Raw genomic sequence first — 14,735 nt, forward strand, 5'->3', positions numbered from 1 at the left:
ATTAATAAGAACATTAAGTGAAAACCTTCTGAGCATGCAATTATATTGATAGGATATTTATCTATCAGTAAACTAGAGTGCTTCTCAAAAAAACAGTGGTCAGTTGAGTTTTACCAGCTGTTTCATATTTGTATGCACTTACTTTTTGAGCTATTGATCCAGGCTAGAAAGAATGGAGTAAAGATGCTGTGCACTGATGGTTAGATCAGATTCATCTACTCAATTTTAGCTGCATATATTATAGATTACTCAGAGCAGTGCTTGGTTGGATGCTCAATAGAGAATTGATGCTCAAAATGCAAGGCAAAAGCTGATGAACTTGAAGATTCTATGTGCTTACTTATGCATAATACAAAGAAAATAGTTAAGATTCTGAAGCAGACATCAGCTGAGTTAGAATCACAAGAATTTATAAATTGGGATCTATAGCTAGTCAATTCAAAATGGATTGACTTACCCTATTGTAACATATTCCAATGCTTCACTTCTGATATCCCACCAACTATACAAAGGGGTCTTCAAAGATCATATTATCAAATAAGCAACAGCTGCAGTGAACATTGATGGATCTGAGTATCAGACAGATGGACTGCAAAAAGCTGAAGTGGATTGTCACTTTTGAGTCATGACATGACATCTAAGTCTTTGACATTTCAAGAAAGAGATATCATTAATTTCACAGTAGACAGATAATAAATATAAGAATATAGAGAAAGTATTTCTAGCTATTATAGCTGGATATGCAGATGAGGAGATGGCAAAATGCATTAGAGCAGTTGTTAACTTCATATACTATACATACTATAAAGAGTATACAACTGAGTTATTGAAAAAACTGGAAGATTTGTGGTATACCTTTTATAAATATAAAATCTTTATTGACCAGAGAATATGTGATTACTTCAATATTCTAAAAATTCATTTCATACACCACTATACTTCAATGATATACTCACATGGCTCTACAGGTGGTGTCATGATTTTAGCCCCTAAATCATGCCTAGCTGCTTTGGCTTGTGACTTGATCAGAAACTGATCATGCTCAGCTGTTTTGGCTAGGTTTGAGGCACTGAGATATAAGCTTGGTGTCTGATCACCAAGACTTTTTTATACAGTATATAAGTCAGTAGCATACAGAGATATGTCTCAGTTTCAAGCTAAGGTCAGTATACCAATCAAACTCCTAAACTCTTAGTGTGACTATCACTTCAGTATTAACACTGACAGTCATAGCCTATCAACCTCTATATATCTCTCTCCTATTCATCATTCTAAACATTCTTATCCTCATCCTTCTGCTTTAGCTTTAGTTAGTGTTGGACTTCAGCTATTGCAGTGCATTGTATTTGTGATTGTTTGATTGTCACCTGATATTTAGCTTAAAACTCTTCATGCTCTGATCTGAAGATCTTTGACTCAGAACAACTTTTAAGAACATATCAAAAAGACAACTCCATCACTCTCACAGGCACATGCCTGACAATTTTTATAATTGATTTTATTTCTTACAATGTTATATGGATTCTATAAAGAAGAGAGTGATGAAGGATGGAACTGAAAGAGTGGAGAATCCAGCAGCAAATAGCTGCAACCTACAATGTCATCTGATCAGCTCTCTACACACTCTCAAATTGAGAGAAGGTCTATCTCAGACAATACAATCCAACCTCTAGCATTATTCCTTAAAGGAATGGCCAGAAATTCCAGCCTCTCAATTATCAAGAAGGACATCATCAAAGAACCCATTCACTAGTTCTATGCATACAGCATGAAGAGGACAGAGCTCCATTTCTTTGAAATAACAGATGACAATCCTTAAAGAGGATACTGGTATATCACAGAGTGCTGACAAGAAGTGGCAAGAGGATCTGAGAGCACACTACTGATGGTTGAGATATACTCAGATGGCTGATGCACAGTGGGTAGCCTTGGAGGAAGAAGGAAGATATATCTGTATGGCTCTATTCAGTCAGCAGTTTGTTGATGAGATGTGGGTATATACATGTACACAAGAGGCTATCAAAGTCAAGAAAGAAGAACTGCACTCTGAAGTGGCAGTCCTTATATATTACTACTCTGAATGCCATCTCAGCCACCATCTACTATAGAGAGCTGACATAGCTGAAATAGCCAAAACCTTTTCTATGAGTATTCTGCATCATTACTACCATTCTCAAGTGGCTTGTTTGCTAGTGCTAGACTAAAAGATGCTTCAGCAGAATCTGTTACTTTCACAGTATCAGCTCTATCAATAGCATTATTGCCATAGGAACCACATTATAATAGATGACTATGATCATTGCTTCAACCCCAGAACTCAGTTTTGCCACCATCTCTAAGTGAACCATGATCTGACACTCCACCTCCTTGGCAGTCTGAGAGTATGGATTCATGAGGCAATTTTAAACCCACAATTGTGAAGAAACTATTGGCATTTGAAGGCAAGAGCTTAGACTTCAACCAGTTTTTCAACCAGTGTAAAGCATATTTTAAGGTCCATAGCATATATTTTGCTATAAGTGCTAGTGAATTCATCCCACATTAAGTTATCTTCTGCTTGTCAAGGTTTGAAAACAAGATATGTGAGTGGTGGAACCACCAGGAATCTCATCTCCATGATTGACTCACTGGACATTAGTGGTATTCATCCTATTCTGATTTCAAGCATGCAGTGATTAGCTAATTTAAAGAGGATGCAGAAATGAAACTACAACAAATCAAGTGGAGAGTACTGAGACAAGCCAACTATAAGGATGCTAAAGTGTTCTTCCAGGAGTTTGAGAAACTGGCATACCAGATAGGGAAATTGAAAGATAGGTCAGCTATAGTAGAGCAGATGAAGAATGCAATCTGCATCAACATCAAGAACATGATTACATCAGAGAGTAATAATATTTTAACCACCTATGATGAATAGAAGTGCCAAGTCCTGCAGATAGACTATAACTATCATGTCAATGTTGTGGAAGGGAATAGCCATACTGCAAAAGTAGGAGGTACTAAGATAAGTGTGACTGGATCATTCCAGAAGAGATCTGCACCAACAGAGAGTGATAAAAAGACCCCAATTGGTGTAACATATGGAGGAATAGGGCAGCCAATAGATATAAATACCCTTCATAAAGAGAGAAGATGTTTCAATTGTAGAGAGAAGGGACATATGCTTTATACTTGCTCAAAACCCCATTATCCACATACTTCATCTATCACTTAAGACACTTCAAAAGCAAATGACACAGTAGTGTCTCAAAAGGATTTGGGAGATAAAGTTTTCTGATAAAAAATAGTTGGAACTTAGTAAGATATACCAAGAAGAACAAGCTGCCAAAAGAATGCAGGATGAATTGAACAAAGCAAAGATGGTTAAACCTCAGGAGAGTTTTGGAAAGTAGTCTCTCAATGCATATACAGGCAGACTACTAATATTATCTTAAATATGTGAGAAGACAGTGCTAATACAGTGTCTTTCCACTCAGACACTGTACTTACTGATACTAAACAAGTTTTTGTAGATTTCAACAATACTTACTTTATCACTCACTATTAAAGAAACCAGTATGCAACTAGAGACCTCATCTGACAAGGAGATAGTCAAGAACTCAAGTGCCCATGAGAAGGGCCAAACAGAGTGAGCAACACTCCATAAAGAACTACAAACTAATGAGTGATCACCAAAGGATTGGACACCAAAGATCCTGTCTCCAATTCAGTGCACTCTATCAGTCACAGTAGAGAGAGGATCAGATAAAGAGGATAGCATATCATACCAACTGATCCAGAAACAAAAGATGTCTGAACAGTGCAGAGCCTCCAAGAGGAAGCTCTAGTCTAAACAGACTGTCAAGTATCTGAAGAAAGAGCATTCTATTATAAGTGGCATCAAGCTAATTGAATGGCAGAAGCCTGGCACAGCTGCCTGGGTATTACATGCATTAGAGGAGTCAGAAGACCTCATTGCACTAGCAGTGTTAAAAGGATGGATTCATTCAAAGAGGCTGATCAACAACCTTAGAGAGATCAACACAGAAGAAGTACTATGGGCAATAGAAGAGTTATATTGACTCAAGAAATACATCCAAGAAGGAAAAGAGAGTGATGAGACTATCATCCACATACAACTGAAGACATTAGACACCCACCAAGTGGTTAGCATTATGGCACTTTTAGAGAGTGGCTGTATGGGCAGCTTTATTGATAAAAACTTTGTTAGAAAGAGTGGATTTAATACAAGAAAGATTGTCAGGCTCATTTCAGTCTACAATGCTGATAAAATGCTTAATGCAGGAGGCTTTATATCAGAGTACTATGAACTCTGAATAGCTACAGGTGATGGGCATGTTGAATGAATTGACTTTGCTGTCACTCATCTTCATAACCAAGAAGTATTTCTAGAGTATGATTGGCTCAAAAAACATAATCCATGAGTGAATTGAAAAAGTAGAGAAGTCATTTTTGATAAATCCACTTGCACCAGACAGCAGTGGATATATTCTGATCAGGATCAACCAGAAAAGATGATCTGAGGAGAACTGGATGAGAGAGACCACCTGCTGATGGTAGACTTTCAGCCTGCTATAGAGATGCAGGCAATAGGAACTATATCCAATGAATTGGCAGCCAATGCTTAAGCAGAAAAGCTAAGGAAATTCTTCAAAGAAATGGTCTCTGAATATTATAGAGACTATTATGATATCTTTAGTAAGAAAAACTTTGATGAATTACCACCACAAAAGCCTTGGGATTATGCAATTGAGCTAGTCTCTGATGCCAACATTAATCTGGACTGCAAAGTGTACTCACTTGAATGGGCAGAACAAAAAAAATTAGACAAGTTTCTTGATGAGAACTTGACCAGTGGGAGAATCTGAGTATTCAAGTCCTCCATGGTTTCACCCTTCTTTTTTGTCAAAAAGAAGGATAGAAAACTGAGACCTGTACAGAATTATCAGAAATTGAATGATCTGACAATCAAAAATTGATACTCACTCTCACTCATTTCAGAATTCATCAATAAACTATTAGGTGCCTGGTATTTCACCAAGCTGGATGTACAATAGAGATATAATAATATTCAGATCAAAGAAGGAGATGAGTGGAAGGCTGCATTTCAAACTAACTGAAGGCTGTTTGAGCCACTGGTAATGTTTTTTGAGCTCACAAATTCACCTGCCATGTTTCAGACTATGATGAATGATATATTATGAGATCTAATCATCCAAGAAAAGATCACCATCTACTTAAATAATATAATGATCTTCTCAAAAATTCTTTAGGAACATCACAAAATTATGCAGCAAGTACTGCAGATACTACAAGAGAACAAGTTGTATCTCAAATCAGAAAAATGCAAATTTGAAACCCTTGAAACAGGGTATCTCAGCCTCATCATCTCAGAAGAAAGGCTACAAATGAACCCAGTGAAAACAATAGAAGTATGAGAATGACTGACATCTAAAAAATGAGAATTGCAATCGTTTTTAGAATTTGCAAACTTCTATTGATGCTTTATTGAAGGCTATAGCAAGATCATCTTACCACTGATCAAAATCACTGGAAAAGCTGAGTGGAAGTGGAGTGATATGCAGAAACAGGCATTTTAAGAGATCAAACACTAGATCTGCTCAAATCCAATTCTGGCTATACCAGTTGATAATAGAAGATTCAAGATGGAAGCTGATGCATTAGAAGTGGCTCTTGAAGCCATTCTCGGTCAGGAGCAGAGTGGACAATGGTGATTTATAGCTTATTTGTCTAAAGCATTATTTATAACTGAATGCAATTATGAAATCTATGACAAAGAGTTACTGACTATCATGACCACTTTAGATGAATAGCACTATTACCTCATGGATGCCAAGTATGATTTTAAAATCTGGACAGACTATCAGAACCTCCAGTATTTCAAAAAACCACAGAAGCTAAACCACAGACAAGTATGCTAGGTGACAGAGCTGGTTGAATATCATTTTACACTTCACCACAAACCTGGTACTGCTAATAAGAAGGCAGACCTACTCAGTCAATGAGCTGACTATGATCAGAGGGGAAATAACAATGAGGAAATTGTCATTCTTAAGCCAGAGCTATTCTATGCAAATGCAATGATTTTTCCCACAGCTTCAGAAATCCTGAAGAAGGTTTGCTGAGAGAAGAAATCAGTGGAGAAGATGGTACAGCTGGCATTTGATAAGGAGGAGGATGGATAGACTCTTGAAGAGGAGGTGTGCTATTTTTATGACTGACTGTACATCTCTGCCAACAAAAAGCTATATGAGAAAATTATTGCAATATGCCATGATCATGCAACAGGAGGTCATTCAGGAATTGCAAGACACAAAAAACTGACCACATGCAATTATTGGTAGCCTGGGCTCAGGCAGACAGTGAAAGCATATGTCAAAAAATATGAGACATGTCAGAGAGTGAAATCAAACACTCAGCAGCAAGCAGCACCATTATACCTCAATGAGATCCCTTCTGACAAGTGGAAGATAATCTTAGTCAACATGATAGGGCCTCTTTCTGAGTCCAAGAGGTATGATACTGTCTTAATAGTGGTAGATCAATTTTCCAAAGAACTAATCTCAATGGTGACAAACACAAGTTTGAATGCTGAAGGCTGAGCATATTTGTTCTAAGATCATGTGTATGCTTATTATAGACTTTCAGACAAGATAATCTCAGATCATAGCCCACAGTTTATAATGCAGTTCATCAAAAAACTTTACAAGTTGCTTGGAATCACTGGAAACCTCTCTACTGCATACTATTCTCAGACTGATAGACAGACAGAGTGAGTCAATCAAGAAATTGAAAAGTACCTCAAGATTTTCATAAACCACCAGCAAGATAACTGGGTGGAATGGCTCTCAATAGCAGGGTTTGCCTATAATAACTATAAAAATTTCTTGACAGGCTACAGCCTATTCTATATAAATACTGAGATGAACCTCTCATAAAGGGAAAGCCAAGTACCTCAATAATTTCAAAATATAGACAGATTACCAAAACCTCCAGTATTTCAAAAAGCTATAAAAACTGAATCATCAATAGGCACAATAGGTGACAGAACTAGCAGAATACTATTTTAGCCTCTATCACAAATCTGGCACTGCTAACAAGAAGACAGATCTGCTCAGTAAAAGGGTAGATCATGATTAAGGAGAAAGTGATAATGAGAAGATGATAGTGCTCAAGCCAGAGATGTTTTATATAAATGCCATGATCTTCTCAACAGCCTCAGAAATCCTGAAAAAGATTTAAAGGGAGAGGAAGTCTATGAAATGTTCAGTACAACTGACCCTCAACAGTAAGAAGACAGGATGAACTCTTGAGGAGGAGGTAGAGGTACTCTACTTCCATGACCAATTATACATTTCCACTAACAAGTTATGGAGAGAAATCATAGCCACTTGTCATGATCACCTGACTGCAGAGCAGTTAGAAGTTGCAAAAACACAGGAGCTGGTTACCTGCAACTATTGGTGGCCTAATCTCTGAAAATTGATGGAAGCATATGTCAAAGAGTGCAAAACATGTCAAAGGACCAAAACTAGCACTCAGAAATGAGCAGCACTATTACACCCCAATGAGATCTCTTCAGACAAGTGAAAAGTGATCTCTATAGACATGATCAGCTTTCTTCCTGAGTCAAAAGAATATGATGCTATTCTATCTATTATAGATCAATTCTCTAAAGAACTTATTCCTATTGCCACCAACATGAACCTGAATGCAGAAGAATGGGCATGCCTTTTCTGAGACTATGTATATGTCCATGATAGTCTTCCAGACAAGATCATCTCAAACTATGGCCCATAATTTGTTTTTCAGTTTATAAAGGAACTATACAAGTTGCTTGGAATTACCAGGAATCTATTAATAGCATACAATTCTCAAATGGATAGACAGACTGAAAGGGTCAATCAGGAGATTGAAACATATTTATGGATATTCATCAATCATAAGCAGAATAATTGAATAGAATGGTTACTATTAGCAGGATTTGCTCACAACAACTGAGAAAATTCAGCCACAGACTTTAGCCTATTCTTTGTCAACACTAGCATACACTCAAATACCAGGATGAACCTCTTATGAAGGGACAGTCAAGTACCCTGAGCAAAAGACTTTGCTACTGACATGAAAAAAGTTCATGATAAGGCAGAATGAGTGCTTCTCAAAGCTGCCAATTCTATGAAAAAACAGTATAATGAGAAATGGTCACAGGCTAAAGAATATCAACCAGAAGATCAGATCATGCTAGATATGAAGAATCTGAAAACTGACAGGATAATGAAAAAGTCAGACAATAAGTATGAAGAGCCTATTAAGGTCACAAAGAAAGTAGGTAATGAGACATATGAACTATCTATCCTGAAGACCTGGAAAGTCCATCCAGTCTTCAATAAAGTTTTACTCAAACTATTCTAATAAGCAGAATTCTCCAACCAACAGAAACCACCACCATCCAAACCAGTAGTGGTTGGCAATAAAGGTGAGTATGAGATCAATGCTATTTTTGATGATAAGGTCTGATATAGGAAACAATAGTTTTTAGTCCACTTCAAAGGATACAGCAATGAAGAAAACTGCTGGTATGCCAAAAAAGACCTCTTCCATGCTAAAAAGCTTATTGCCAAGTATCAAGCAAGCTAAAGCTCACTGGCAGTTGTCAACTTTGCTCTACTGGAATGATCCATGTTCAACAAGTCAGACTATATCTGAACATAGAAATTATCTTTTCAGAAAAACCAACATCTGTTTAAAAAAAAAAACTGTATATATGGCAGGAGAAAAATGAACTACCAGCCAGAACCTTTATAGACCAAGCCCATTTTCTGAATCAAACAAATAATATCTTCACTGAAATTAATAAAAAAGATAAAGCATAGACTCTTTTTCCTGAGCTGCTTTAAGCAGTTAAGGATAACTGCCTTGAGAAGAGAGTAATATTATGATTTTATCTCTAAATTATGATCTGCTGATGCTTAGTAAGCCAACACTTATCAATTCTGGCTTAAGCCTAACTTCACAAAGATGATGATGTCATGATAACATTATAACTACATCTTACTCATTAACATATAATAAATAGCTGAGAACAATGTGACAATAATCACTGTCTCATGCTCTTGTCATAATAAAAAACTGTGGCATATAGAAAACTCATGGTAGTGATGGTATAGCAGAGCAACAATGACAAACAAAAGCAAGAGCATAGTCATTGTCACCCCAGACAACAGGTAAGAAGCATGGAAATCAGACAATAGTTGTCTGTAGAGCATAGGGTTCCTTGGATAGTATTTAAGACAGTAGAGCACCTCAATGTATCCCAGTTTCAAGCTAAGATTTAATACATCTACTAAACTCTCTGACTATCTAGTGTGAATACTTCTGCCCACTATAGTAGACTGTCTCTACCAGCCATGATTCTTTATCTCTCTATACAAAATTCTCATTGCTTATCTCATTATTCTCATCATACTCTTATACTGACAACAGATCTAAATCCAGAATCCAGAATTGGACTCTAGTGGAAGCAGTGCTGAATATTTGTGAGTGTTTAATAGAAATATAACTTTTTTTTTTGTTTTGGATGGCAAAATCAGTGTTTCAGTAGCTATTTTGATTGGCTTGTCTCTTGAAAGCAGATAAAGTCTATTGTTCTCACATGTGAGAGTGACTACAGGATATCTAGTGGCACTTGTCATCAATTTGAGTGCTACCTTGCCCATTAGTATAGAGGAATGTATGAAGATCCATTTTTCTGAAGTTATTTCAGTGGTGATAGGTATATTGCAATCTACTGTATGAGAGAAGAGGTTTGATCATTGTTATTAAGGATCTCTGTGCATGACATGATACAGTGATTTGCTCAGTAATAGCAAGTAGAAAAAGGATTAGTAGACTGAAAATAAACAATCAACCAAACTAAACCTTTTAAAATTCTACACTTATCACTAATGTGTTGAATTTGGGCATTTCAAGTATGATAGAAGCACTCTGTAGACTTGATAATCAAGGAAAATATTGTTTAAAGATGTTTATTCTATATTAGTGGGCTACACAAAGGTATCACTTCTGTTAGTAGAGGTAAAACATGATTGTAATAAAAGTGACTTGAGTTTTAGAGCTATTGTGCTCAATGAGATAGGACTGCCTTAAAAACTACAGGCACTTTTAGCCTAACTGCTCCTTACAAGTGAGTAAACACTTGATTAGTCACACTCTCAGCAACTAGTGGCACTCTCAGCCTAAGAATAATACTATACTGTGAGTAAACTTGCTAAGTGAACTTATAAAAACACTTTTAGCTATTCTAGACACAATTGTATTCTCAAAGCTAACTTTAAATCACTCAACTCAAGAAAGACTTAACAACTTGTATTACTTTGTCAAGGTTCTAAGCATAAATTTCTTTAATTGAAACTTTAGACTTTTACTAGTGATGTCATGATTTTAGGGAGATGGCTTGCCTGTCTATGTTATTCTATCTTTCTGACTAAATACATTCTATCTAAGACACTATATACTATAACTAGTTAGATACAAGAAACAATATTAGTAAGACTTCTGTGCAGTAATCATGTTTTATGATGAATCATTACACTATTCAGATTTTAAAAGTGGTTGTATGCTGATTAGTGAGTTCAGAAACTTTGGCTGAAGCTTTGCTCCAACTCTCAGGCCTAGTGACACTTTATTGCTGTCAAGAATATTTGACTAGCCAAACTGGCATGTCTGCAACATCTATTTATTGATCATGATTAGAGGAATAGTCTGAGAATGCTAATGCTGATTATGACAGATCTGTATCACACTAGCTGGCTCTAGACTCTGGTCTAGTGCTCTGTTATTTAATTCTAAGTCTTGTTTCAAGTCTACTATAATGCTAGCTATTTAAATTTAGGTGTTTTATGCTCAGACTAGTACAATTGTAACTTTACTCTCTAAGCTCTTTGTCTTCTATCTCTGGTTTAAAGCATTAATGACTTCCTCTCCTACTAGCAACTGTACACTACCAGTTATAGCTGATTCAGAGTTACTAATATGATTGCTAGATAGATTTAACCCACTAGTGATATTGTATCTAAGCTCTATCCTTACTAGCTGTCTACTGCTTTGACTATCAGTCTGAGACCTCAACTATAGTCTTGTTAAATATATCAACATAGAGTAGACCTGCAATAGAATTGTTCTAAAATCACAAAATCTGGGTGTGAATATGCAGTCAGCATATCAGTGAGCACTGTCTGAATTTGGATTCAAAGCTTCACCACCATAGCTCAGCCTTTAGTTAAACTGACAGTATGAGACATTCTGTTTGCCTGGACACAAAAAACACAGAATGCAATAGACACTCTGAAAAGTGCAGTCATTAGTTGTTCTACAATACAACCCATAGACTATATCTCTGGCTGAAATGTCATTCTCTCTATTGATTCATCCAAAATTGCTTGCAGATTTCTCTTGCAGCAGAAAGACCTTGACAACTGAAGGCATATTGCTTGTTTCAGATTGATTACATAGTCTAATGTTGAACTTTAGTACTCACAGGTCAAGATTAAACTCTGAGGCCTTTGGTATGCCTTACATACTGTCTGAATTTACCTTGTCAGCTTGAAACACTTTATTATTAAAATATATGCAAAATACATCAAGAAGATGCTGAATGATCTGGATCTCCACCTGAATGCCTCAATAAACTGATAAACTGAAGCAATATTGATGTTTAATTTCACACTGATGTACATCTCTATGAAATGTTTCAAAGAATCTGATAGACTATTATAGCATGAGCATACAGAAGATGAAAATAATATACCTGATAAAAATGCAGAGGATTAGATTGATAATAATATACTAAGCTATAACATATAGATCACTACATTCCTGCATGATGAGACTATCAGCAATATCAACTAGAGCAAATGAGATTCCATCAGACCTACCTAGGCTTCATTGGCTGCACATGCAGGAAGTGACAGTAGAAGAGAACTCCCACAGAATAAAAAGTATCAACAATGAGATTCAGTAATAGCAGATATTCAGTATTATCTTACATATTTTAAATGCTCACCATCAATTCCATAAACAAAACTACCTGTACTGCAATAACAAGCATAGCTGTACTTTATCACTAGAGGTCAACTATTCTGACACAACCAGAATGGCCAACATCAGCTTGTGATTCTTAGACCAGAATGTCTAGCAGTTTTGCAGGCCAATTATGATAAGTTAAGACACTAAAGAGGCTTTTATTCAATATGGTGACAACTCCAGGATTGTTTCTGGTGGCCTTAGATAGATAACAATATCTGATGGTATCTGAAGACATACTATGAATGCCAGTTAGAATCCATAGGACATGTACACTTATCTCTAAAAATCTCTACATCTGTGAAACTATTTTAAAAGTGTTATATTAATACTATGCATCTACCAAAGGCAGGAAGATATCAGTATATTATCCAGGGGAGGTGCAGTCTCACTCACTGGCTGGAATTCTAACTGCTCCATTCAGAGATAGAAGAACCAGTTAGATAACTTATTTTTAAGGAAATCTCATGTTGATAGAGTAGAATCACAGAGATATTGGTAACAGATAATGGCCTGCTAATTATTGCCACTGTGGACTACCTGAGCAAGAAGTATAGCATCCATCATATATGTATCTCAGCCTACAACTCACAGGCTAATAGTATTATTGAGGTCATTCATCATTCTATTCATGTTAGGCTTTCATTAACACTCACAAATCTCTAGCACTGCTTCCACTGGGGTCTTATTCTAGATGCTAAGTCTAGGTCTGATTTTGATATAAAAGTGTGATGAGAATGATGAGATAAGCAATTGAAATTTCATAAAGAGGAATAAAAGAGTATGACTGTAGAGATAGTCTGCTATAATGGACAAGAGTATTCACACTAGGTAGTCAGAGAGTTTAGTAGATGTATTAAACCTTAGCTTAAGACTGAGATATATCAGTGTGTATTACTGCCTTATATACTATCTGAAGAACCCTATGCCCTACAGATGACTGTTGTCTGCTTTCCATGGCCTCTGCTAGAATAACAATGACTATGCTTTTGCTTTTGTTCATTATTATCACTCTGCTATACTATTGCTATAGTGAGTTTCTCATATGCCACAGTTTCTATTGTGTTCCAGATGTGAGACAGCAATAGTTATCACATTGTTTCTTGTCATCTTATTGTGCATCAATGAATAAAGCATAGCTATAATGTCATCATATCTTCATCATCTTTTGTAAGGTTGGCCTGGAGTTGGGATTGGTAAGCATCTGCTTACTAAGCATTGGCAGGTCATGATTTAGAGGCAAAAATCATGATAATTCATAATACTCTGAAGAAACTCTGTGAAAGAGATAAAAGAGCTTGGCTTAGAAAAGCTCACCTTGCCTTCTGGACAGATGGAATCACTATCTCCCAACAGACATGAGTCTCCCCCTTCTATGCTACTCACAGCATCAAGCTCCCTCTTCTATTTGATATTCTACTTGTGACCTTTCTATTCCTCAAAATCTCTGATGAAGTTATCAAATCTAATCTTCTGCATATGCATGCACACCAGCTAGAATGATGGGAAGAGGACTTAGCTAATCTGGAAAAGTGTGTCATTCAGACTCAGTACAAGTCCATCACAGACTTTCAGCACTATTTTACAAATATGATCTATGATTATGATTTTAAACTGAATACCCTCATTTTTATATTAAACAAAAAAAATTAAACTCAGTGCCAACAGAAAGTTCTGTTCTTATTACTTTAGATCCATGATTGTAGTTTGATGCATCCAGAGAGAAGCATATTATCTCATGAAGCTTGACAGCATAGTCTCTTGGCTAAAATTTGCAGCCTTTCAACTCATTCCATACTGTGCAAGATCAAAGAAGGAGCTCAAGGTCACTGAGTTTGTTGTCATGTCAAACTTCATGGGAATTGCCAATGATGCCAAGAATGATACATAATTTGATCCAGAGGCCAAAATGAATAGTTTGTATGAGATATAAAGGATTTCACACTATTATATGCACACATTATCTTACTCAAGAACCTCAGCCTGCAATTATATTGTCTATATCATTTCTTAGTATCTTTACCTTTCATTGTCTTCATTATTTTGTTACATTGTCTTTCTTATATTCATACTACCTATAGTTCAAACTGTATATAAATAGCTACATCTTATAAGAGTGAGGATATCTCTCTCTCTCCTATCATTTTACTCTTTAGTCTACTGCCAACAGTGACTAAGTACCTACACTACTGTAGTAGTATAGCTAGCACTAGAGTTGAAATATATCCATATGAGCTATCTCTATAATCAAGCATCAGATATAATTATTGAGAGCAACCATATCAAAAATAGTTTCTATAAGAATAGGTCTGTCTTTTTTGCCTAGAAATCTAGTGTCCTTATACTGAAGTATGATAAACAGGCAATCCCTCAGAAGCTTCATTATCAAGGTTCAAAAGATGAAAGTCAAGAAACAGTGATGGTCTGTTATTTAACTTGACAGACTTGCAACTCTTGAAAAACTTGTCAACATCCTTTTGAGTGAGTTTGTGCTGGTGATGCATCTCTACATCAAGCTCCTGAGATGAATATAGTTGAGTAACATTATGAGCACAGGACTAAATAGATTGAGGGTTGCTAAAATGGAATATGAATTGGCTAGTGGAGCAGGAATAATTATGCTTAGCCTATCT

General features: G+C 36.2%; 1 protein-coding gene across 1 annotated transcript; it reads left to right on the plus strand.

The window, feature by feature from the left end:
- Positions 1–685: 685 nt before the first annotated feature.
- On the plus strand, positions 686–1,036 carry BT62DRAFT_891833 (uncharacterized protein; the record flags this gene model as incomplete). The annotated part of the gene is made up of 1 exon (XM_043183084.1): positions 686–1,036. A coding segment is annotated over one exon (351 nt), but the record flags the coding sequence as incomplete, so codon positions are not given.
- Positions 1,037–14,735: the final 13,699 nt, after the last annotated feature.

Source organism: Guyanagaster necrorhizus, assembly GCF_019112545.1.
Source record: "Guyanagaster necrorhizus MCA 3950 unplaced genomic scaffold BT62scaffold_9, whole genome shotgun sequence".
NCBI lineage: Eukaryota > Fungi > Basidiomycota > Agaricomycetes > Agaricales > Physalacriaceae > Guyanagaster > Guyanagaster necrorhizus.